General features: G+C 40.6%; 1 protein-coding gene across 1 annotated transcript; it reads left to right on the top strand.

The window, feature by feature from the left end:
• Positions 1-1,608: 1,608 nt before the first annotated feature.
• C9H2orf88 (chromosome 9 C2orf88 homolog) lies at positions 1,609-23,173 on the top strand. The gene is made up of 2 exons (XM_052192841.1): positions 1,609-1,784; positions 20,737-23,173. Exon 2 carries the CDS (start codon positions 20,911-20,913, stop codon positions 21,229-21,231), a length of 321 nt encoding a protein of 106 aa, XP_052048801.1. The 5' UTR covers positions 1,609-1,784; positions 20,737-20,910; the 3' UTR covers positions 21,232-23,173.
• The last annotated feature ends 1,522 nt before the right edge of the window (positions 23,174-24,695 follow it).

Raw genomic sequence — 24,695 nt, 5'->3', positions numbered from 1 at the left:
GCTTACCACTCCTCAAGAGTTGGGCTAGAGATCATTTAAAATGATAGCAACATAGGTTGACTGGGCCTTAAAGCTGAGAAAGACAAAAGCAAGCATAGAACACAGCAATTAAGCCTAAAGGGGAATAATTATTTAGCACAGTGTGCTTGAAATGTATGTGAATGCATGCTCCATTTAGATACAATTTTATATATTACAATAGTTGCTTATCACACAAATCAATTTAAGATTCACATTCTGTTTGTCTGATGCAATTAGTCACACTAAATGACAAAACTGATATGTTTGAGTCACAATACAATTTTTTCGGGTCAAAAATTACCTTATCTGATTTACACAGAACAAAACTAAAGTGCTGGATTCACTTAAAGCTGGGGTAGCTTTGGAGGGACTTCTTAGAACCTTAGCTCTCTGAGTTAATTTTTTTTTTCTGAGCTAACTTTTTACTGAAGTGAACCTCCACAAAGCCCAGTTAGCCTATAGGATTCAGGCTGTTATTTGGGAGGAGGGTGAGGCAAGGTCAGAAGAGGCCTTTGGGGAGGGTCTTCAACTGCTCTGGCCCTAATTTCCTTAGGGTCTCTCATGGAACCTGAAGGTTGCCCCTTTGGTTTGTGGGTTCCCAGGAACCCACTCATCTCTGCATCCTCCCCACAATCCTAAAGCAGGGCTCAGCCTCAGCATCTGCATCTGTAAGCCAAGGAGCAGAGAGAGTTATCACTGAGGTCCCTTGGGGCATGAATTTTGCATTGACAATCCATTGTAGAACAGGATGGAATAATGGTTCTTTTGTCATTCTCTTGGGGCTGTTACTATCGCTGGGAATCACAGATGCAGGCATCACATGGAACTGAATAATGGTCATGTTTTGAGCCTCTTGCTTCCTTAAAGGGTCTTTCTTAATGTTTTGTTTTCAGAAACAAGCATTTCTATTGATGGGTACTTAGGGATAAAAAAAAGTGCAATACTGGACGCATTTTTAAATTTAGAAGTGCTGGGTGCACTTTTGTTCTTAGTACACATAGGGCAAAGTACTTCGGTTTGGTGGTGTCTGCGAGGTGAGGCATGGCGGCTTTGGGATCAAAACAGGTTTGACTACTAAACTGGCCCTGGAGCAGCAGAGCCTTCAGGGGAGCGCCAGGGCCAGGCGACAGGAGATCACCACGGGGCAGCACCCGGCGGGCGAGCCGTGCCTGCTCCCACGCGGACGGAGATCAGGTGATGTCTCAGCCCAGGTGGCCCTGGGGAGGTGGGGCAGGAGAGGGAGGCGGCTAGCTCACTTAGCTTTCATACTCGGTGGTCTGGATCTTGCTGGGGAGGTGGCGCCGGGTGGGAGTGCGAGCAGTGGCCCAGCCCTTCGGGTCTCTTTGCTTGTGCATTGGACCGAACGCTGTTGGGCGGAGGTAGCCCTTGGCGGTGCCAGCACTGAGGGTTGTGCTCCTTAGGCGCGGATCCCTTGGCTCCACTTGCAGCGCACCGGCCGCGAACTCGTGAGCAGTGTTGGGCCAGGGGCTTGGGAGAGGTAGGGGGGCTGCAGGGGGAGGAGACGGGACCACGGCCGAAGGACGTCCGCCCTCCTCCGGGGGAGGCGCTGTCCCCGCTGCCCGGCCACGCCGCACCTTTTCCGGCTTCGGCTCCCGCCCAGACACCAGCGCCCTGGGGAGCAGCACCCACTCTGGGAGCCCGGGCTGCGGCCAGGGGCATGAGAACAACCAAGCGCCCGCGCCTCCTCGGCCGAGGCCGCGCACACTTGCGATGGCGGTGCGGCTTGCCCGCCGCAGTGTAGGGTAAGTGAACATCTGGAAGGTGGGTGTCCTGCTCAGAAGCTGTGTCCTTTTGACTTTCCAACCCAGGAATGCCGGAGTTGCAGCAGTTTTTTTATCTAACATTTTACAACCGGCTGTCCTGAACACATCCTCACATCCTAGGTCCCTTAATTGAGCCTTTAGCCCCACCTCCCCATTTTGTCCCAAACCCACAAATTAAAGTATTTCATTTTAAGATTCAGGTTCATCCTCCTCCCCACCGGAAGAATGAATGAAGGTTTTCAGGTAAGGACACTACATGCGCAAGTCAAGCTGTCAGGCTTGTGCTGAGTGGCACATGATTAGCAGAGTGTCTGTACTCTTGGAAGCTGTGGGAGGCTGAATCTTGAGGGGAAATGATGCACATGAAAGAGAAATGAAAGAATAGACGACTGGGAGCCCAGCTGTGAGAGAAAGCTCCAGAAGCAGGCGTTTCTCTTCTATCTCTGCTCTGACCCCTCTCCCATCTTTTACTGAAGGTAACATAACATCATAAACTAGTGAATAAACAGTCCACTTCTTTTTAAAGATCCGTCACTGCCCATATATACGAGATGGATATTTTTGGTAAAATTCCAGGGGGATAAAGAATCTACTTTTATTATACCAAGATTAGCAGGTGAAAGATCCGGTTTTCCTTTGAATGGGGTTTAGTTCCTGATATAGCTGTCTTGTATGAGTAGATGGGACATGGTGCTATTTAAGAACAGCAGAAATGTTCTGGAAAAAATAGTAACTTAAGATTTACTCTTTATTTCTTTTTTCCTTTTGTTGTGTAAGAAAAATAACTTTAGCCGGTCAGGGGTGGCACACGCCTTTAGCCCCAGCACTTGGGAGGTAGAGGCAGGTGGATTTCTGAGTTTGAGGCCAGCCTGGTCTACAGAGTGAGTTCCAGGATAGCCAGGGCTACACCGAGAAACCCTGCTTCGAAAAAACAACAACAACAACTAAACTTCAGCATTATGAGATAACAAGGGTACTTTAAACTTGTGGTCTGCCACCTCCAGGCAATTTCAATAAGCTGTCCATGCGCCACTTCTGGCAGAAGCCAGGCTTTGATTGGCCACTTCAGTGTGAAGAACTCACTGTTTGCAGTTAATATCCTATTTCTGTCAGGAAGGCAGTGTTTACACTGAGCTGACTTCTAGCTGTGTCTCCTTAGTTCTGCCCTCCCCATCAGCCTTCCAACGTCCAAGATTACATTCAGGATTTCTAGACTAGACTAGTCTAAATTTTCAAAAAGATTTTAGACTTTTTGAAAAGAAAATCTAAAACTTTAAATCTGGAGTTCATCCTCCTCACTTCCCCCCCCCCCAAAAAAAAAATAAAAAGAAAAGAAAAGAAAAGAAAAGAAAAGAAAGAAAGGAAAGGTTTTTAGTGATACAGAGTTAGTTTTTGTCTGTTTCAGCTGACTGCTGTAAGGCTGAAATTGTTAATCCACACAGTGCATACCGGTGCTCAGAAGACAGAAGATGTTACTTTTCTTTAATGTGAAATCAAAACTGAGTTAAACACATCAGCTTATCCTGAACCATCAGCACAGGGCCATCAAGCAAAGGGTCTGAGCTTGACTGAAAACTCTTTGCTGTTGCCAAGCTGACTTTCTTCGTCTTTAATCTGTGCAGCTTGGTGGTTCTGGGTAGAACACTTTCTCTCTTGGTTTATATTACTTTAAACCTCTAATTTCCACTTTCGTAGATGTAGCTCAGCTTTGATTCTGACATTCATTGTGTCAGCTCTACACATCTGAGGAATGTATTTGAAGTTCAAGTCAATGCAATGCACAAGACAGGCTTTCATGTTGAAGGCTGCACAGTTAGAAGCCAGTGGCACAGCAGAGATGGCGCCAGGATTTTGAAGTCTGATACTTATTATTCCTTTTCTAGAAATGAGGTTAATGCCATCTGCCTTCAGGATGATTGCTGAAATTCAAAGTACTGAAAAAGCCAAGCACAAGAGTGGTTGGAAATCTAGTTGGTCTCTAGTAAATATTGCTCAAATTAGTGAACCAGATGAATTCTGCCTTAAATTGTCCTAGTTCATAGACTGGTGTTCTTGTAAAGGTTTCATGACAGGAAAGTTTAATCAAGTGCCTTGCTAAAACCAAACAGACTCTTAAGTTTTACCCGTGGTTTATCAGAGTAACCAATCACTTCCAGCTCCTAGAAATACTGACCACTGCCCCTGCCCAAGTGTTGCCTGCTCAGGTCTTTAATTTTACCAGAGATTGATGTCAAACTGAACTGGTCTATAAAGTTTAGGAATTCTGATTAATTTTCTCCTGTATTTAGTATTGGGCAAAGTTCTGTGAGCAACTGCAGCTTCTTGAAACTGCAGTTCTTCTTCTCATAGGATTTTTGGAGAGTCTCTGGACATTCCTGGGCTCACAACCCCAGGTCCTCTTGGATGTTGGAGTTTGAGTGACTGGAAAGGCAAGGCACGGGCAGTCTGTCTTCAGCTAGTTCCTCAGCGCTCTCTCCTCTCCCATCCTGTGCAGCTGAAGCTCACGAGGCAGGAAGACAGCTGCTTGCTTCTCTAGCACATCATCTGCCTTTGGGTTCTAGGACCCTGTGAACTAGTGCCCATGCTCCACAGCATGTGCACAGCCAAGACTGTGCACTAAATTGGGGTATCATGATGTTGGTAAGTTCAAAGCATTGTTAATAGTATATAACTCTAGACATGTAGACCAGGCTGGCCTCGAACTCATAAATCAGTCTGCATCTGCCTTCCAAGTGCTGGGATTAAAGGTGTGCGGCACCACTGCCCGGCTGGACACACTATATTTTAAAAATTAATTCATTTCTTTAAATGAAGAGTGACAAAATCACATATTTTTCACAAGAGGTTGAAGGTAACAGACCCATGAAGCAAGACACGGGGATATTGCCAGACTTTTGTGAAGTAAAGTGTATGTCCTCTCTGGAGCTACAGGAAGTGAAATATTAAATAAGAACGGCAAATTCCCTGCTTTACCCAGCTACCCGCAGCCCGGTGGTCTCGCCACCTCCACCTCTAGCCCCAGTCGGCAGTCCTCCTTTCTCTGGTTCGCCTGCCTCAGAGACGCCCATACCTTCTCAGCCATTCACCAGCTGTGGTCAGCGGACACAATTCCCCTTAACCCAGTAAATCAAAACTCTAGAAGCTTATAATTAATCAGTCAGATTTATATATCAATAAATTCTCAGTTCACAAGATGCCCAAACAATAATTTCAGAGCCAATTGATAATGATATAAATTGTCCACCTAGATAAGACAATTTGTCCAATAACTATCCATCCCTTAAAAGATAATCATAACTACCCGTGACTATGTAAAGCTACATGGAATCTGGATTGTCCTGTTCCTCCTCCATTTTCCTTCTTTGTCTCTCTCCTTCTCCTCTGTCCTATCTCTGAAACTCTTCACTCTGCCTCCCTTTCCCTGTCCAATCACAGGCTTCTTGTTGTATTAATATTTAAAGTGATTGGACAGGGAAAAATCTGCTACAGAGGTATTTTCATCATAACATTCGTAAGCATTTAAATCTGTGTCCAAACACTTCTACTCTCTGGCCTTTGATAAGAATACCCTGAACAAAAGAGAACAGAGTGAAATCCACTGCTTATTCCCAGCATCTAACAGACTACAGACACACGGTATGTAGTTAGGGACCACATTTTAATAAACACTCAAGTGCTTTGATGTAGGGAAATGTTCCGTGTCAAGAAAAGGGAAATGGAATAAGGAATGTTCTCACTGGGTAAACAATACTTCAATAGTCCAGATGCCACTGTGTGGGGCTTCTGGAAAAGGGTCAGGGAATTCTGGAAAGTCTGTAGGAAGGAGATGGAATATCCTGCATCCTTGAAAATAGCCTGTGGTGTCATTAGGAAGGTCGGGAGAGGGTGCTAGGTACTGATAAGCAGATGGGGTATTTCAAGTTAAGGACGAGAAGGATTAGAAGATGCAGGTGGGCATGGATGCTGGAACAGGGCAGCTCCAAGGAGGAGCTGAACCTTCTCTCCCCTGAAATGCTGTACCTGATCTGCCACAGGCAGCGGCAGATGTGCTAACTCCTTAGAAGTATCAAGTATGCGTTATGAAAGAATTCTTAAACCTTAAATAGAAATTTTTTTCTGAGTTCTTGGTCTCTGACCTGGAGTCCTAGTGCATCTCAATCCTGAATTCTCCCAGTAAGAGTGATGTTGGCTTTTCAGTGTTCAGAATTAGGTAGACTGCTGCCTGGAAGTTAATGCGCAACACTTAATTCCCTCTTATTATTTATACCTCCTACTTGTTCTAAAGTATCTGAATTGCTTTCACTTTGTAACATAATGCCTAAAATTGAATTTAGAAAGGAAAAAAAATGAAGTACTTTGCTGTCTTGTGAGTGAACAGAGCTTGAGAATCCCATGGCTAAAAGGCATTGTGATATAAAATGGTCTTATCACATGTATATGCAACATATGTGGCATGAGGGTCCTTTAGGATTGGGTCTGAGATTATAGATCATTCTTTCTTAATTAGTGAGAAGCTATATCTCAGTTTGTTCCAGGGCTGTCTTAGTTAGGGAGGGTTTCCTTTGCTGTAACTGAACACCATGACTGTACTGGCTGGTTTTGTATGTCAACTTGACACAAGCTGGAGTTATCACAAAGAAAGGAGTTTCAGTTGAAGAAATGCCTCCATGAGATCCATCTATAAGGCATTTTCTCAATTAGTGATCAAGGGTGGGAGGGCCCATTGTGGGTGGTGCCATCCCTGGGCTGGTAGTCTTGGGTTCTATAAGAAAGCAAGCTAAGCAAGCCAGGGGAAGCAAGCCAGTAAGTAACATCCATCCATGGCCTCTGCATCAGCTCCTGCTTCCTGACCTGCTTGAGTTCCAGTTCTGACTTCCTTTGGTGATTAACAGCAATGTGGAAGTATAAGCTGAATAAACCCTTTCCTCCCCAAATTGCTTCTTAGTCATAATGTTTGTACAGGAATAGAAACCCTGACTAAGACAGTGACCAAAAAGCAAGTTGGGGATGGAAGGCTTATTCAGCTTACACAACATTGCTGTTCATTACCAATATAAAGTCAGGGTCTCAAGCAGGGAAGAAACCTGGAGGTAGGAGCTGATGCAGAGGAAATGAAGGAGTGCTTGCTTCCCATGGCTTGCCGCAGCCTTCTTTCTTGTAGAACCACCCACATGGTCTGGGCTCTCCCCCATCAGTCAGTAATTGAGAAAATGCCTTACATCTGGATCTCATGGAGGCATTTCCTCAATAGAGGCTCCTTCCTCTCTGATGACTCTAGCTTCTGTCAAGTTGACACAAAACCAGGCAGTACACGGACATATTTTATTCCTATCACAGACTCAGAGTGGGTGGCCAGGTAAGTTCCTTGTCACCCCGAGTAAAGCCTAAAGCTAAGGGCAGCAGTGCCTGCTCAGATGACGTGACAAGCGGGAGAGGTTTAGAGCTGATAAAGGACACATCCCAATTCTAACTTGCAGCTCCAGAATTGCTGCTGACAATCCTGGATCACATGTCTTTTCATAATTATAATCTTAAGATATCCATCACTTAAAATACTGAATAATTTGATGTTCCCAGGTTTAGGGGACATTCCGGAAGAGAAGAGGAGGAGAGTGATTTGGAACAGCTGTGCTCCAAAGCAGGTCTAGATCCTTGGCACAGAGAGAGAGAGAGAGAGAGCCTCTCTTGCTGTTCATTGTGTCTGAGGTTCAGCCTCATTTGTTTACACATAAAACCAAACTACCTAGTTTCCAAGGAGCAGGCTTGCAAGAATCTAAAACTTGTCCTGGCACTTAGCACTGCCATTTTCTCTCTCTTACACTGAGAAACTGAGTGCATGGGAGCTGCCTCACCGAGTGCTCTGGTGGTGAGCAGCCCTAGGCTGTTTATGAGAAAACTTCATGGTGTTCTGTTGGTTCCTTTCAGATAGATCAAGACTTTTTGGTGGAGTCTGTTGGTTTAACTTTGTCATATAATCCTGTTGTAAATTTGTAGTTCAAGTGAGTGATTCTCAATAGTCCCAAAACAAAGACTCCATTTGATACTGAAATTACATGGATCTTATGAAAAAAGAAAACAAAAATTTTGCACATAGTATTATAGGACAAATAATGACAAACATGTTACAAACTCAGTGATATAGCTTTTAAACAAGACACTGGGTCTCTTCTTCAGTCACTTCTTGCCTTATTTTTTGAGACAGTTTCTCACTGAGCCTGGAGCTCAGAGGTTTAACCAGACTGGCTGGCCAGCAAGGCCCAGGACTCCAGGTTCTGCCTCCCCAGCGCCAGGAGACCAGGTGCTTCTTTGTTACGCCCTCCTTTGTTATGTATGAGGTAGGGGCTTTCAACCCCAGTCCTCCAGTCCTCAGTTGGGTGGCAAGAACTTTCACTCACTCAGCCGGCTCCATAGGTCCTTCAAGTACGGTTTTTTTTTTAATGAATTAGCATTTAATTAACTATATTTACATTGAAACTGATACTGTATAAATCTATATGTACAGGATGTGAGTGAGTGAGTGTGTGTGTGTGTGTGTGTGTGTAGATTTGCATTAATTCAAGGTAGCGCCCAGTTTAAAGCTGTAACTTGAAGTAGATAGCCTCATAGAAACCTGTGAAAGGTTTAGAGAAGAATATAAAATGGAACAACAATAAGCCAACCTGGAGTTAACATTGGGCCTTTGGAGCCCTTCTGCCTGTTCACCTACCTGACAGATTTTAGCTGTGTTTTCGTAATTATTATTTTTTTAGATAATGTGTCCTTGTGTGTAGTCCACGATAGCTTCAAACTCTGGTTCCCATTGCTTTGTCTCCTGAGCTGTGGGATTTCAGGAATCTGTTACCATGACCACTTTTATTAGGTCATTTAAAGCAAACAGTACTAGTAGCTTTGGTTTATTGACCTCTGCCCTTTCTGTATCTTTTATGCCCTTCTTACTTGGGATTTACTTTTTCTGTTTTAGCTTAAGGTAAAAGTAATGTAACTAATTTAAACTTTGTTGTTTTTTTTTTAAATAAGGATTCAAATCTATATAATAAATTTTACATTTAAAGGTTCATTTCAGAATTTTAATATATTGTAGCTTTTATTAAGCAGAAAATATATTTAATTTCCTTTACAATCTCATCTTCACCTCATGGGCTACTTAAAATGACTAGTTCCCAAATATTTAGGACTTTTCTGGATACTTTATTATTTTTAAAACTTTAATACTAGGGCAAGTGGGAACTATATTCTGTAGAATTTCAAACCTTGGAAGCTGTTAGAGCCTCCCATATTGGGTCCGCTCCCCATGAATGACCCTTAAGCAGGCTGCAGGGATGTCTTCCTTGTAGCTACTCTGCTCCACCGGTGGCAGTTGACCCAGGCTGGACATGATGTTTAAAGTGTAGATTCTTCATGTTGTCCCTGGGTATTCCACCCATTTCTGCTTAAGCAACATAAATCTCCAAACTATGCCTGTGACTTATTTTTCCTTCCAGTTCTGCCAAGTCATGCTGCTTCATGAACTTTCCAGGTATCCATCACATACATTTTTATGTACCTCTTATAAACAGAAAAGACATTTCAAGATGAGTTTCAGGTTCACAGAATAATCCAGCAGGAGATAAGAAGTCTTCACACATCCCTGACTACAACCGTTTCCCCAGATTCCTGGGCTGTCAGCACCCCATGCAGTAACCCATGTGATTCACAGGATGCAGCTGGGTTGCCACATCGTGACCACCCAAAGTTCACTCTTGATTTTATATAACTCATGGTTTTTGACACCTGTATAATCATTTGTACCCGGCATTATAGCAACATACAGAATACACTGACTGTCTCCAATGTCATCTGTGTTCAACCTGTCCATCCTACCTTCCTTCATAATGCCCGTAACTCTGTCTTTTTACTAGACCGTAACTCTGCCTTTTTTCTAAAAATTCCATATAGTTGGAGTCATATAATACATGGTCCTCTCAGGCTAGCTTGATAACACGTTTTTTTGTTTTTGGTTTTCTTTTAATGCTGAATGCTATACCGTGGCCTAGATGGACCACAGTGTGTCCATTAATCAACTGAAGGGTGTCCTGATTGTTTCTAAGCAGTCATGAAAAAGACATAGGGGAACTTTATTCTCCAAAGAATTTTGTATGGACTTACATTTTCAGCTTATTTGGATGAATGCCAAGCAGTGAAATTACTGGATCCTGTAGTAGGAGTGTGTTTACTACGTGAGAAAGTGCTAAACTGTTGTCCAAAGTGATGGCATTGTTTCATAGTTCCATTGCGCCGCACAGGATTCTGTTCCACACCTCTGCTCCCTTCTGGTGCTGATTGGACTGTTCACTGTTCTGCTGGTTATGCCACATCTCAGTGCTCTTCTAACTTGCAGTTCCCTAATGGTGTGTGATGATGATATTCTTACATGCTTACCTCTCTTATGTGCGTCTTACTTCTTATGGTGATATTTTGCAAATTTTGATCAGATTGTTCAGTTTTTTTTTTATTGAGTTTTAAGAGTTCTTTGCATATTTGGAATGCAGTTCTTAATCAGAGCTTTTATGGACTTTATGACTGGTCTTCTCATTTTATTAAAGTGTCTTTAAAGAACAGAGCTTTTAATTCCAGTAAGGTCAAACTATCTTTCATGGGTTATGCCTTTCACGTTAGACCTTAGAAGATCACCACCAAACCTCAAGCTATCTATATGTAGGTTATTTTTTTTAATGCTGTGATACGCACTTTAGGTTTGAAGTCTACAGAAAATTTTGAGTGCATTTTATTTTGTTCTTTGCATATGTACATCTGTGTCTTAGATCATTTGTTGAAGACTGCTTTCTCCGTTTTCCTGCCTTGGACCCAAATCAGTTAGCTATTTTTTGCTCAACTTGTATTCTATTTTATTTATCTACTTATTTTTATCTATCTGGAGAAAACTGATTTTTTTTCACCCATTGGAGATAGCTTCTAGGCTAGCATGGGGTCTAGTGTCTACTTCCCTCAGCATTGGCGCCCTGACTGGCAGAGCTGCCGCAGGCCATGTGCATGTTACAGTCTCTGTGAGTTCACACGTGCACTCGTCAGTCGTGCTGCTTCTAGAACGCCTTGTTTCTTGGCATTTTAGTTTTTGACTAATGATAATTTGTTTGAAGCTAGGAATTTTAGTCTGTTTCCTTCTGAGTGATTTTTTTTATGAGGCATGTGGCCAGCTATCTCTGCTTTAGTTGTCCTTTTGAATTTCTGGTGCTTGAGGCTGAACTTCTCATACAATAGTGGAGACTCCAACATGAAGCTGTTCCTCCGGCCCTTTCTTTTTATACAACCTTTATAAGACATGGTGTAAGTTTCCTAAGCAGGCTGCAAACTCAGCTTCTTTTTGTCTGCCTCCTAACTGAGAATACAATTATCACCAGGCCAGGCTCACTTTCATTTACAGTAATCAATCTCTCTCCTTTTCTCCCCTCTCCTCTCTTCCCCTTTCCTCCCCTCCCTCCCCTCCCCTCCCCTCTTCTCTTGTTCCCTCCCCTTCCTCCCCTCCCTTCCCCTCCCCTCCCCTCTCCTCCCCCTCCCTCTCCTATGCTCTCCCTTCCCATCTTCTGGGTCTAAGGCATCAGCTTGGATACTGGATGATATTAGATCATATTATCTTCTTAGTGGTTCCGTCTCATTTCTCAGATTTTAGTAAGTCCTTGGATTACTCATCTCTGATGCTATATCTCTTTGTTCCTGCATTTCTCTTTTGCTTTAATTGTATAATGTTAATTTTGCTGGTGAGATTCTGTTTAATCTTTTGTGATCACTTTTCCCTTTATGTCCTTGAATATATTTAATTAGCTATTTCAAAGTTTGGATAAATTCTGTTAAATTCTGTTAATTATCAAGTGCTGTAGTATTTGGGGGTCTGGCAGTGTGCTGGCTAGTTTTATATCAACTTTATACAAACTAAAGTCATCTGAGGGGAGTGGTCCTCAATTTTAAAAACGCCTCCATAACCTTGGGCTGTAGGCAAGCCTGTAGTAATTTTCTTAATTAGTAATAGATGGGGGAGATTCAGGCCATTGTAGGTGGTGCTGTTTGGGGGTGATGGTCCTGGCTTTTATAAGAACAAGGACTGAACAAGCCATGAGGAGAGCAAACCAGTAAGTAGCACCCCTCTGCAGTAGCACCCCTCTGCAGTAGCACCCCTCTGCAATAGTACTCCTCTGCAGCAGCCTTCAGATTTCCTCCCCCTTTGAGTTACTATCCTGACTTCAGTGAAGGACTACAATGTGGAAGTGTAAGTCAAATAAACATTTTACTCCCCAACTTGCTTTAGATCATAAGGTTTCATCATAACAACCATAACTCTAACTAGGACAAACTGCTACCTTTTCCCCTTGACCATAGGCCGTTTTCTTACTTCTCTGCATGACTTGTAATTTTTTTCCTGGATGTTGCATCTGTGAATATGTTGAAACTCCATTCAACATATTATGGATTATGTTACCGTTGTGTAGATGGCAATTTTATTCTTAATGTGAGCCTGCCTCTCCTTTGCCCACACTGATGCCTGGCTGCCTCTTTTTTATAACTGAAGTGTTACTGGAATGTGACTTTCTCACTTATTTATGTGTTGTCTGTGGATGCTTCTGTGCTATAATTACAGACATGAGCACTTGAGACATATGCTGGATGTGTGCCTCAGTCTATTCAGACTGCTTTAACAAATACCATAGACTGGTTACACAACAGGAACACAGTTATCACAGTTGTATGCTGGAAAGACCATTGTAGCCCAGGTACCAGCAGGTCAGAGTGTGCAGTCAGACGGTCTTGCCTCATAGACGGCACCGCTCTGCTTCATCCTCTCATGACAGTGAAGGGCCAGGAGTTAGAATGTTCTCTACAAGGGCAGGATTACCCCAATATTATTTCCCAGAATCCCCACTTTAAATACTGTAATGTGAGGGATTATATGTCAATATGACATCTGGGGAAAGGGACATAGGCACTCCCCAAAGTCATGGCTCAGAAATCTAACTCATGTATAGACTAGTTCTTTAAGACCTTTGACAAACCTTGTTCTTGGTATTCATTCTTTTGAGAACTGTCTGTTCAAGTCCCAGACCCATTTTTGAATGGGTCATTTTTCTAACATTCTTTGATATTTTTGGCTTCTTTTTTTGTTATGATTATTAACCCTCTGTCTGATGTGTATCTAGATGTCCCTACTCCATGGGCTTCCTTCTTCAATCAACTGTTTCTTTAGCTTTTCAGACATTCTTTAGTTTTATGAGGTCCCACTTGACAATTGTTGGCCTTAATTCTTGAGCAAATGGAGGCCTATTCAGAGGTCCTTTCCTACCCTTATATCTTATGTAGTAGCAATGCCTATGTTTTCATCTAACAGTTTTAGCATTCAGGTTTTAAATTCAGGTCTTTGATTCAGTTGAAGCTAATTTTTATGTGGCATGATTGATACTAGTCTGACTTCATTCCTCTGTATGTGGATATCAGTTTTCTCAGCATAACTTACTGCTGCTGCCGCCTTTTCTTCAGTGTTTGTTTTTGGCCTCTGTTTTTGTCAACTATCAGATAGCTAATGTATGACAAAGAGGCCAAAAAAACCATGTTTGGATCTTCTGTTTTATACATTGGTCTATATGCATGGTTTTGTGCTGGTACTAGGGAGCTTTATTGCTAATGTTCTATAATATTTTGAAATGTAGAAGCACAACCCCCCCCCCAACACTGATAGCTTTGATTAGGATTGCTTTGGCTATCTGGAGTCTTCTCTAGTTCTATAAGACATTTTTAATCCTTCCCCCACCCCTTTTGAATACTGTTTTATGTATTTTGATTGGGATTCCAATGAATCTACAGATGGCTTTTGGTAATTTGGTCATTTTTATTGTGTTGAGGTATGTTTCTTCCAGTCCTAGTCTCTTTAGGATTTATCACAAAAGTATGTTGACCTTTTCTCATTTTTGCCCCAGTATCTATTGAGATTATATGATTTTAAGCCAACTTATATCTTTTTTATATTTACTGACTTAGGTATGTTGAATCATTCTGGCATTTCAAGGATAAAGTCAACTTGTTCCTACTTGGTTTATAATCTTTTTGATATGGGTCTGTATTCTAGTCACAATTATTTTGTTGTGTTTGTCAGAGAAACTGATCTGTGGTTTTGGTGTGTTTGTGGGAGGGGGCGGGGGGGGGGTTACCTGGTTGGGTATTAGGGTAATTGACTCCATGACTCCATATCCATAGAAGAAATCTGGAAATGTTCCATCTGTTGTTTCTTCTCCTTCTCGTCCTCATCCTCCTTTTAAGTATTGTAGATTTTTGAAAATCAGACAGATAGAATTCTACTTTTAGTTCAATTGGCCTGGGTGCTTTTTTCTTTTTTTCTTTTCCTTTCTTTGTTTTCCTTTGTTTTCTTCTTTGGTCAGAAGGCTTATTACAACTGTTTCAGTTTATTCATTTGTTGTTTTGGGTTGTTGATCTCTTTGTGGTTTAACTTTGATGTTTTGATGTATTTAAAATTTGTTTCTTTTAGATTTTTCCAACTTGATGAAGTTCAGATTTTAAAAATATTCCCTTATAAGATTCTGAATTTTTTTTTTTTTTTAGAGTCTGTTGTAAAGGTTTCATTATTCATTTCTGAGCCTCTTTTTTTTTTTTTATAAGTTGGGCCAAGTGTATGTCAATCTTGTTTATCATTTCAAAGAACCAGTTTTTAGGTTCATTAATTGTTTATATTGTTTTTATTTCATTAATTTCTGCTTTAATTTTTTACTCTATCTTGATGTCTACTGAATTTGGCTTGTCTTTTGTTTTTCTAAATTCTTAAGTTGAGTTGTTAATTTATTTGTGGATTTTTTAAATCATATTTTTACTTGGATATTTTATTTGTTTACATTTCAAAAGTTATCATCCTCTTTCCCGCTTCCCCCTCTGCAAACCCCTTATCCAATCCCCCCTTATTCTGCTTCTATGAGGGTGCTCCTCACTCACCCACTCCCGCCTCACCGTCCTAGCATTCCTCTATACTGGCACATCAAGCCTTCATAGGACCAAGGGCCTCCCCTCCCATTGATGCCAGGTAAGACCCCTTCAGCTTCTTCAGTCCTTCCCCCAACTTCTCCACTGGGGTTCCTGTGCTCAATCCAATGGCTGGCTGCAAATATCCACATCTGTATTAGGATCTGCTAAAGCCTCTCAGCCTCTCAAGAGCCGGCTGTATCAGGATCCTGTCAGCAAACAATTCTCAGCATCAGCAATAAAGTCTGAGTTTGGTGTTTTGTGCATTTTGTGTTTTGACTATTTCATGACAGGAGGAATGTCTTTTCTGGTCCAAACTATTTAGAGTTCTTTAGGCTGCTTGTGTGTTTATGGGCATCTCTTTCTTTAGGGAAGTTTTCTTCTATAATTTTTTTTGAAGATATTTACTGGCCCTTTAAGCTGGAACCTATTATCCTTAGGTTTGGTCTTCTCATTGTGTCCTGGATTTCCTGGATGTTTTGGGTCAGGAGCTTTTTGCATTTTGCATTTTCTTTGACTGTTGTGTCAATGTTTTCTAAGGTATCTTTTGCACCTGAGATTCTCTCTTTGATCTCTTGTATTCTGTTGGTGATGCTTGTATCTATGACTCCTGATCTCTTTCCTAGGTTTTCTATCTCCAAGGTTGTCTACCTTTGCTATTTCTTTATTGTTTCTATTTGCATTTTTAGATCCTGAATGGTTTTGTTCAATTCCTTCATCTCTTTGGTTGTGTTGTTCTGTAATTCTTTAAGGGATTTTTGTGTTTTCTCTTTAAGGGCTTCTACCTGTTTGCTGATGTTCTCCTGTATTTCTTTAAGGGAGTTATTTGTCTGTCTTAAAGTTCTCTGTCATCATCATGAGATGTGATTTTTACACCAGAGCTTTGCTTTTCCAGTGTGTTGTGTATCCAGGGCTTGCTGTGGTAGGAGAACTGCCTTCTGATGACGCCAAGTAGCCCTGGTTTCTGTTGCTTATGTTCTTGCCCTTGCCTCTCACCACCTGGTTATCTGTGGTTTTAGCTGGTCTTGCTGTCTCTGACTGTGGCTTGTCCCTCCTGCAAGCCTGTGTGTCAGTCCTCATGGGAGTCCAGCTCTCTCTGAGCAGATTTTGGGTATGGAGAGGTATGACACAGGGTCAGCTCAAGGGCACAGATGGAAACTGGAAGGATCCTGTCCCTGGCTGTTCCTTGGTTCCTGTGTTTTGATTGCTCTGGGTAGGTACCTCCTGGGCCAGGAATTTGAGCAGAAATGGTGGTCTTACCTGTGCTCTCAGGTGTGTCAGCACTATTGGGAGATCACCTCTCTCGGCGGGATTTGGGTATGGAGAACTGTAGCAGAGTCAGCTCTGGGAGCAGATGGAAACTGGAAGCTTATTATTATTATTTTTTTTTTAATGTAGGCACATATAGTTAAAATGTTCCTTGAAGAACTGTTTTTAATGTATCCCAAAGATTTTGTTGTTTTTTCATTTAATTCCATCAATTTAAAAAATTGTCTTGATTTCTTTTTTGGCCTGCTTATCAATCTACTGAATTGTTTAAGTTCCATGAGTTTTGTATTTACTAGAAATGTGTTTGCTCTCAGTTTTAAGTTTTATTGTTTAGTGGTCAAATAGGACACATGGAAATTATTTAATTTTTTTCTTAATTTAAGATATGTTTTGTATTCTAGGATGTAGTATATTTTAGAGAAGCTTCCATAGGCTGCTGGATAGAATACATATTCTCTAGTGTTTAGGTGTAATAACCTAAACACATGTTAGGTCCATTTGATGTAAAAAAAAAAGTCTGGTTTCTCTATTTTTTTTTGTTTTGTTCAGATGCTTATCTATTGGAGAAAATGAGTTATTGAAGTTACCTATTGCTATTGGGTTGGTATTAATCTGTACTTAATTTCAGTATGCTTTTTATGAAATTTGGTGCACCAGAGTTTGGAACATGCATGTTTAGTTAATGTTTTCTTGGTTAATTGCTGCCTGGATTAGGAATGAAATACCCTTCTTTTTATCTTCTAATTAGCTTTAGTTTGAAGTCTCATTTTGTCAGATATTTAGATGGCAACTCCTGCTTCCTTTTGGTCTCAATACTTTCCCCATCCTTTCAACTCAATGTGTTTCCTAAAACTGAGTTTTTCATAACAGAAGCATGGATTTTGTTTCTTAATCTACTCTGTTAGCCTATGTACTTTGATTGTAGAATTCATCCCATTATTTTTTCAAGTTATTATTGAAATGTGTGTATACAGCAGCGATTTTGTTGGCTTTTTCTGTTTCTTAGTTATGCTTTGTATTTAATTAATTATAGCTTCATTTGTTTTCTTTTTAGTCTCTTTGTCATATGTAATCCTCTGTTCTGTCTTAAGTACTGCTTCCAGTATTTTTTAGGATTGTTTTGGTAGACATTAAGTGTTTTGGCTGTTTGTATCATGAAGAGTTTTTCCTCCTTTTGTAACCATCATGTTATATGGCTTTACTTGGTACGGTAGATGAGGATGGCCATCCTGGTCATCTGTTATTCTGGTGGGTTTTCCTTTCTATGTGACTTTTTTTTTCTCTTGAAGCTTTTGACACTCATTTGTATATTTAGAGTTTTAAACTTGATAGCTCATGAGTAGTTTCTTTTCTGGTCTTATCTCTTTGGTGTTCTGTATGCTTCTTATATCTGTAAGGATGTGTCCTTCCTTAGAGGAAGTTTACTTTTATATTCTTAATATATGCTCTATGCCATTGACTTGGGATTCCTTTTCACCTATCTCTTTAATTAATGTGGTCTTATTGTAATATCCTACAGTTCCTGAATGTTCTATGTTTAATTTTCTTCATGATCTTTGCTTGTGTAGTCTCCTTTGTCTTCAAGAACTGATATTTTATCTTCTATCGAAATTATTCTATTTGTAAGGCCTTCCTCTGACTTTTCTAATTGGGATCCGAGTTTTCCAATTCTGTCTTCAATGTAGTCTTCAATGCTTCTGTTAAATGAATTTTGTTTTCAAATCCTAGATTGCCTTTATTTCATTCAGCCTTATTTTTGTTTTCTTGAGCAATACTCAACATTTTTTTTCTTTATGTTCATTCTAAGTTCAATAAGCTGTTTTTGTATTCTTTAAACTCCTTGGATTCATCAACAGAGTCTATGTTTGTTCTGTTAAGATCTGTGTCCTGGGGTTCATTGAGGTGATTCTTATTAGAGAAAATTTTTAGGTGATTGGTAGATTTTGGAGGTGACAAACTGTTTTGTCTTTTCATATCTTTTTCCAATGATTCCTGTGCAGATGGACTTCATTCTTATTGCTTTTGTGTTTGTTATGGATACAACAGACTGGGATGCACACAGGATGTATGTTCTGCCCCAGGCCTGGAAGTTGGAAGGCTGTGGGAAGGGTTCCTTAGACTGGACTGGAGCACTGCATGTGGAACTGGACTCCATCTGAGGACTGAGGTGAATTCAGGAGGTTTGTGAACTCACCCAGGCTAGACCTGGAAGATAGCTTTAGAATGGGCTGAATGGGTAAGATCTGTTAGATAGAGGTTGCTGGGAAGGTGCATCTGATGTATATCCTGGCCCAAACTTGGATCTTGGGAGAGTATGGACAGGGCTCCCTAGAAAGGGCCAAATTACTGGATATGGGACCAGGACTCCATCTGAGGATTGGTGTTGAGTGCAAGAGGCCTGGAGGTAAGAGAGAAGACACACCAGGCAAGGTTAGGGTGCAGAGTGTTTTGGCACAGTTGGAAATAAAAGGTGGCTAGAGTGTGGGGCCACTGAATAAATATACGTCCGTTTTTATGACAGAGTTCTCTAATCATTTTCATGTTCATTATGACCAATGCCTGCATCACTTCTCAGTCCAAAATAGAGTCTATGGTACGTAATTACATGCTCTGTGTTAGAGATGTGTAACCGAGGTAGACCCAGTTTTCAAGGAGCTCAGAACAAGACAGACACTCAACACATTCTATATTTCTTTTGAAATATGTCTCTGAAATCTGGAACATGAAGCAGGGTGTACAAAACTTAAGATAAGAAACATAAAGAAAGAAGCCTGGAATTCCTTTTTGTCCCCTTATCATCCTTACTTGGTGGTAGGTATTGGGAGTAGAATTAAGAGAAAAACTGAAAAACTTTGCATTTATAGAAAATAAATGTATAGATGTTAAGTCCAGGAAAGGTTAACATTTTTTTAGACTTCTTTGTTTACAAACTGTTAAAGTGAGTAGGCATACAGTAGTTTTTACTTTTCATGGGTCAGTGGTACTATAAAAAATAATGTTCATTTAAGAGTTTTAGGGTTCCTTCTGAGGTCTGTGCACAGGAACAGTTGACTTCCTTCAGGGACTTTACCTGTGAGAGTGCATATGGCTGCAGCTCCTTAAACTAGTCACTTATATAAACCCTAAAGTCTACTCTTAAGAACATTCAATAACAAACCCCACTTAGGATGCAAACAAGGCACACCAGAGTACAGCCTACTTTCTGTTTAAACACCAAATAAGAATAAGATGAAGATAATCTGGTAAAAGAAACCTTAATAGAAAGGATGGGGAATTGACAAACACTTCCTGCCAAGGACCAACAAGTAAGCACTTTAGACTTTGCAGGTGCAAGCTGTCCTAACTACGTAGGCTCACCATTGTTAGCAACATTCAGACACACACAACTCAGGAGTTGTGTTTTGGTCAACTTTCTTTATAGAAACGTGTTTTGTTTGTTTGTTTGTTTTAACTTTTCTGAGGCATTAGTGGTTGCCACAGCCTACACAGCTTTGGGCATTTGGCAGTAGGGAATAAAGAAATGATAGACACACATACAGAAAAGTTGGGTCAAGTGAGGGACCTTTTATACATATGGCCAACATCCCTATTCCAAGCGAGGGAAGGCCTTGCCATTGCCATGAGTCTGAAGCACTGGGTTCCTTGACAGCAATGCTCCTGACAGAATGAATGCTCATTGAGACTGCGCTGTATTCACTGTCCGCAGTGAATCACAGTGAATTACAGATGGCATTACTAAAGAAAATGGGGAATAAAAAGGCCCAAATAGTTTTTGGGTTTTTTTTTGTTTTTGTTTTTGTTTTTGTTTTTTTTGTTTTTTCGAGACAGGGTTTCTCTGTGTAGCCCTGGCTGTCCTGGAACTCACTCTGTAGACCAGGCTGGCCTCGAACTCAGAAATCCACCTGCCTCTGCCTCCCAAGTGCTGGGATTAAAGGTGTGGGTCACCATTGCCTGGCTCCAAATGGTTCTTTTGAAGCACTGGTTGCAAACCTGGAGATTGTAACCCTTTTGGGGGATTGTCAAACTACCTTTCACAGGGGTCACATATCAGATATTTACATTATGACTAATAACACTAGCAAAATTATAGTTATGAAGTAACAGCAAAAATAATTTTATGTCACCACATGAGGAACTGTATTAAATTATAAAAGCTGAGAACCACTATTTTAAAGAATTGACTTTAAAATAGCCTAATTAAATGCAGTGGCACTCCTACCCGCACAAGAAGGGAACAGCAGAGGGGAGGGGAGCAAGAGAAACAGCAACAGAAAGTCTGAAAGGCAGGGACTTGTCAGGAGGGATTTGGTGGTTTGATGGGATAAGAGAGTAAGAGAGTAATAGGGAAAATATGATCAAAGTATCTTATATATGTATAAACTGTAAAAGGATTAAAAAGGAAAAAAAATAACCAGTTGTGGGAATTCAGTCCAAGAATGACCCCCTTGGTAATATAAAATTTTATTCCATTTAGTTTTATATAATTTTTAAGAGCTTGAAATAAACGTGTTTGAATGTCCTGACATTCCTGAGTGATTTCTCCAGCTTTGGTTGGTAAGGTTGTTTGATGAGAACTTCACTTTTCTTTCAAGGGACTCAGAGCTTCTACATCACACAGAACCTTACAGTGAAAACTCCCTTTTCTTAACAGGTAAACGCAAGACGTGAAGAGTAGTGAAAGGGACTAACTAGTGCTTGCCAAAGGGACCTGAGAGGAAGGCCAGGTCAACACCGTGTGGACAGCCCTGCACTGTTTTCCAAAGATGCTCTTGAAGTAGTAGTCCTCATTAACACAGCTTGCCTTCACCTGCCAAAGCTCGTCATCATGGGCTGCATGAAGTCCAAGGAAACGTTCCCATTTCCTACCACATTAGACATCGACAAGCTACATGAGAGCGAAGAGGCCTTTATGCCAGATGCCAGCTGTCAATACAGGACACCTTCTCCAGATGAACAACAGCACGTCCAGGAAGTGAAGAAAGTCTCAGAGCCCAGTGCTCTCATTGGTGCCGTGATCCTTGAGTTCGCAGACCGTCTGGCCAATGAAATTGTGGAGGATGCCTTACAGCAGTGGGCATGTGAAAACATCCAGTACTACAACATCCCGTACATCGAGAGTGAGGGCTCTGACGTCACCATTGACTGATGATACTCAACTGTGCTCTGGATGTAGTCGGTGCTAGTTAAATACATGAGATAAGTTTGCAAATTCCAACTGGATGTTAAACTATGATATTAATGATAGTTTATTATGATATAATATCTATGATATTAATGTAGGGATGTTTATGATGAAATATAATTTTAAGCAGTTCTATTATTTTAGCATCAATGTATATCTGCTTGATATCAAATTTTGGTCACAGAAGACCTGGAACAAGGTATTATGCCACCCAGCCATTAGCTGTCTGTCATACCATGCTCTTCCTAGGGCAGGAATGACATCACCAAAGAAAATGTTAAATAAAAAGTGCCCAAGTTCCAAATGGTTATTTTAAGGGGTTGACTTTAAAATGACTATTTTTGTTAATTTATACCAAAAAAAGAAAAAAAAAAGCCCAGAACATGAAAAGGGAATTTCTTTAAAATGCAAAAAAAAAGCAAGCAACAGAACTCCAGCCATAGTAATTCACAACATGTGTGCTGTCGAAACCATTTGTGTCAAGGACTGCCCACTTCCTGACACCTATAACCTGCCATTAGAAAACTCCCAGTGGAGAGGACTGCTTTGATTGTGGTTCTCAGTAGGAAGTCTATTTTTGTAGATGGAAAGGGTAGCAGACTCAGGGTCATGCCACAGCTGTTACTGGGTGATTTAAACTTTGCATGTTATAGCCTTCTTTAAAAGATAATTTATAGAAGTAATCTCTTTGGTACCTTTTATTCAGTAAATCTTAAAAATGACAGAAATTTAGTCTGCAAGGTAAAAATTTAAGCCTGTTTTTTATGGCTAACAATGTATAAAGAACTGACTGCAGTGCTGGTACAGAGGTAGATGTGTAGCTGTACACGAGGACTTGCAATTCTCTTACACTCCTCTCAAAGGGAGCACCTGTGTGGGATTTAGCAGTCACTTGTGCCCTCAGAACACTCTTAGCTACATACTCTCCTCCTGAATGGAGAGCTTGTGTGGGTTGTAGCAGTTATACATGTCCACAGAATACTTTTATCCATATTGTAGAAGTGTTTTAAAAAAAACTATCATATGCTTTATCTTTTAAATCTTAACTGTTTAAGATTTAAACAGTAACAGAAGACTTAGAACAAAGTCAATAGAAGAGGACTAAGTGTCTAGAATTATCACCAAGTTGTGCTAAACACGGAGTAAGAGGAAATGGGGCCCATCTATACCAGTCCTTCAAGGATACGGTTTATCAGCATTCTTGAAATCCAAAGCCATTGAAGAAAGGCTTTTGGTATCATTGTGAGTTAACAGGCACTTGACTTTATCCATAGTGGGAAATGCTGCCTCTAGTTTTATAGTAAGACATTGAAACATAACTCAAACAGTGTGAATTCTCTAAGTCTTAGGAGCAGAGAGGTTATTAAAATTAGTGACATCCATCGTTCAGTTTCCTTTCAGAACTCCATTCATTCTGTTAGTTTCACTAAACCCTGGGAGTCACAGTGCTCCACCACACACAGTGCCTCATACACTGGTGATTAGACAGCTTACAGAACTGCAAGCAACCACTCCTATTCCTATGCCTTCTCCATTTAGTTCATGGAGCAGTTTAGTTTCCAAACTATGTCTATACTGATGATTCAGGCAAAAGCCCTTAGGTCATTCAATTGGTTTCTCATATGAACATGTCTGTTGCAAAGTTTCTTGTTATTTAACAAATATAATTAGGTATATAAAATAATATATATGTTGGTCAGAACATGAAAATATAGTCTACACAGAGATATTGGCAAATGAGTATGGGTTGAGTATTTCAACTTCAGGTTTCTTCTTTGTCCAAGAGTGGAGCCTGCCCAGTCCACATCTAGCTAGATATCTGCTCCCTGTTTCACAGCTATAGTTTAAGCAACTATGATCAACAGTTTCATCACAAAAGCAAGCACTGTCCCCTCACTCTGAGTCAGGATATATATATGTGTATGTATGTATGTATGTATGTATGTATGTATGTATGTATATATATATATAATCTTCTAAGAGACCTACTTTAAAATATGTAAGAACTGTGTATCAGTCCATTAACAAGGAACAACGAGGCTTACACAGTAAGCAGGGGGTAAACTGTGTGTGATAAAACAATTGAACAAACTTTATACTACACTGGATAGTATCAGGATATAGTTTGGCCTTGATGAAAATTAGGAATCTTTCATGAGAAATCAGCCCTTTTTCATGCCTTTATATTCAAAAAACTGAGCCTCATTTGAGGTCTTTCAGTAAGGAGGAGAGAGGAGTGAAGAGGAGGGACCTATAAACAGAACACTGAACAACTCATTAGCCCTGGACAGGGACATGTGGAGCATCAATCTAAAGGCTCATGACCTCCCAGTGGCCACTGCAGAAGTAGATCAGCAGAGGAAAACGTCCAGTTCCTTACTTACTGAGACTCTCAAAATGCCAGTGTGTTTCACCGCCCCTCCCTGCTGTTTCTTCAGTACTGTTGCCTTTAGATTACAGGCTTTGGATGCTAGAATCCTCCCATCTTAGCTGCCTTACCAGTTCTTTACAATCTACCTATGGTCATTATCACTTAAAGCACAATTTTGAAGGAGAAATACATGATTGTCTTAAGCCCAAAGGAATTTCTATCAAGCTGTCTCAAGCACTGAAAGTAAGTGTATGGAAATCGCATGATATGCACATTCTAATTAATCACCTCTGGCATTTGGTTGAGATGGGACTGAGTACACTTCTGAATTATATTATTTTGGAAACCAGAAGTTAGACATGATAAATGATGTCAAAAAACAGTAATGTACCTGTAATATCTATACAAATAGATATTACACAGAGCATCTATGTGAAATGACCCAGCAAGCCAAGTGTTTTTTCCTTGGAGTCATAAACACTAGCTCTAAAGAATTAGTTAGCACTTTAGTCCCAAAACTCAAGTTTTGTTGGCAAACTCCCTTCACTGTATGAGCTAACTCTGAAGTGGTATTTTTTTCCCCAAATATTTTTGTGAAAATGGTTTTGTTGTTTTTCGTTTGTTTTGGCTTTTTTGTAGCTATAATAAAAGTCTAACTGCAATTATCTTTCAGTCCTCATTTAATTGAAGCAAATACTTTTCGGTGTGGTCCACTGATATTGCACATAAAGATTCTCTTCTGTATTGCTAACATGTACAAAGTGAAGGAACGTGTATCTGTACAGACAAGCTCTTGGGTTATTAAGGTCTAATCTAGGAGTGTTAAGAACTAAATGTAAAACATGGTCAATACCATGGTATTATTTCAGGCATGGTATTCGTGTTTGGGAAACATCCTTTATGACAAGTAGACTAGGAACTAGAACATGTAAAGCAATGCCCTCTGGGATGGAGCAGCCTCAGGAAGTGCAGACTTAGGGGTACAGACACAAGCCCACTGCTCCTTTCAGTTGTTCTTACCTCTCTTAGTTTTTAGGAGCCTGGGATAAAGGGGAAA

This window comes from Apodemus sylvaticus, chromosome 9, assembly GCF_947179515.1.
Source record: "Apodemus sylvaticus chromosome 9, mApoSyl1.1, whole genome shotgun sequence".
Classification (NCBI taxonomy): domain Eukaryota; kingdom Metazoa; phylum Chordata; class Mammalia; order Rodentia; family Muridae; genus Apodemus; species Apodemus sylvaticus.
The sequence above is the reverse complement of the archived record's forward strand: the minus strand, read 5'-3'. Positions and strand labels throughout refer to the sequence as shown.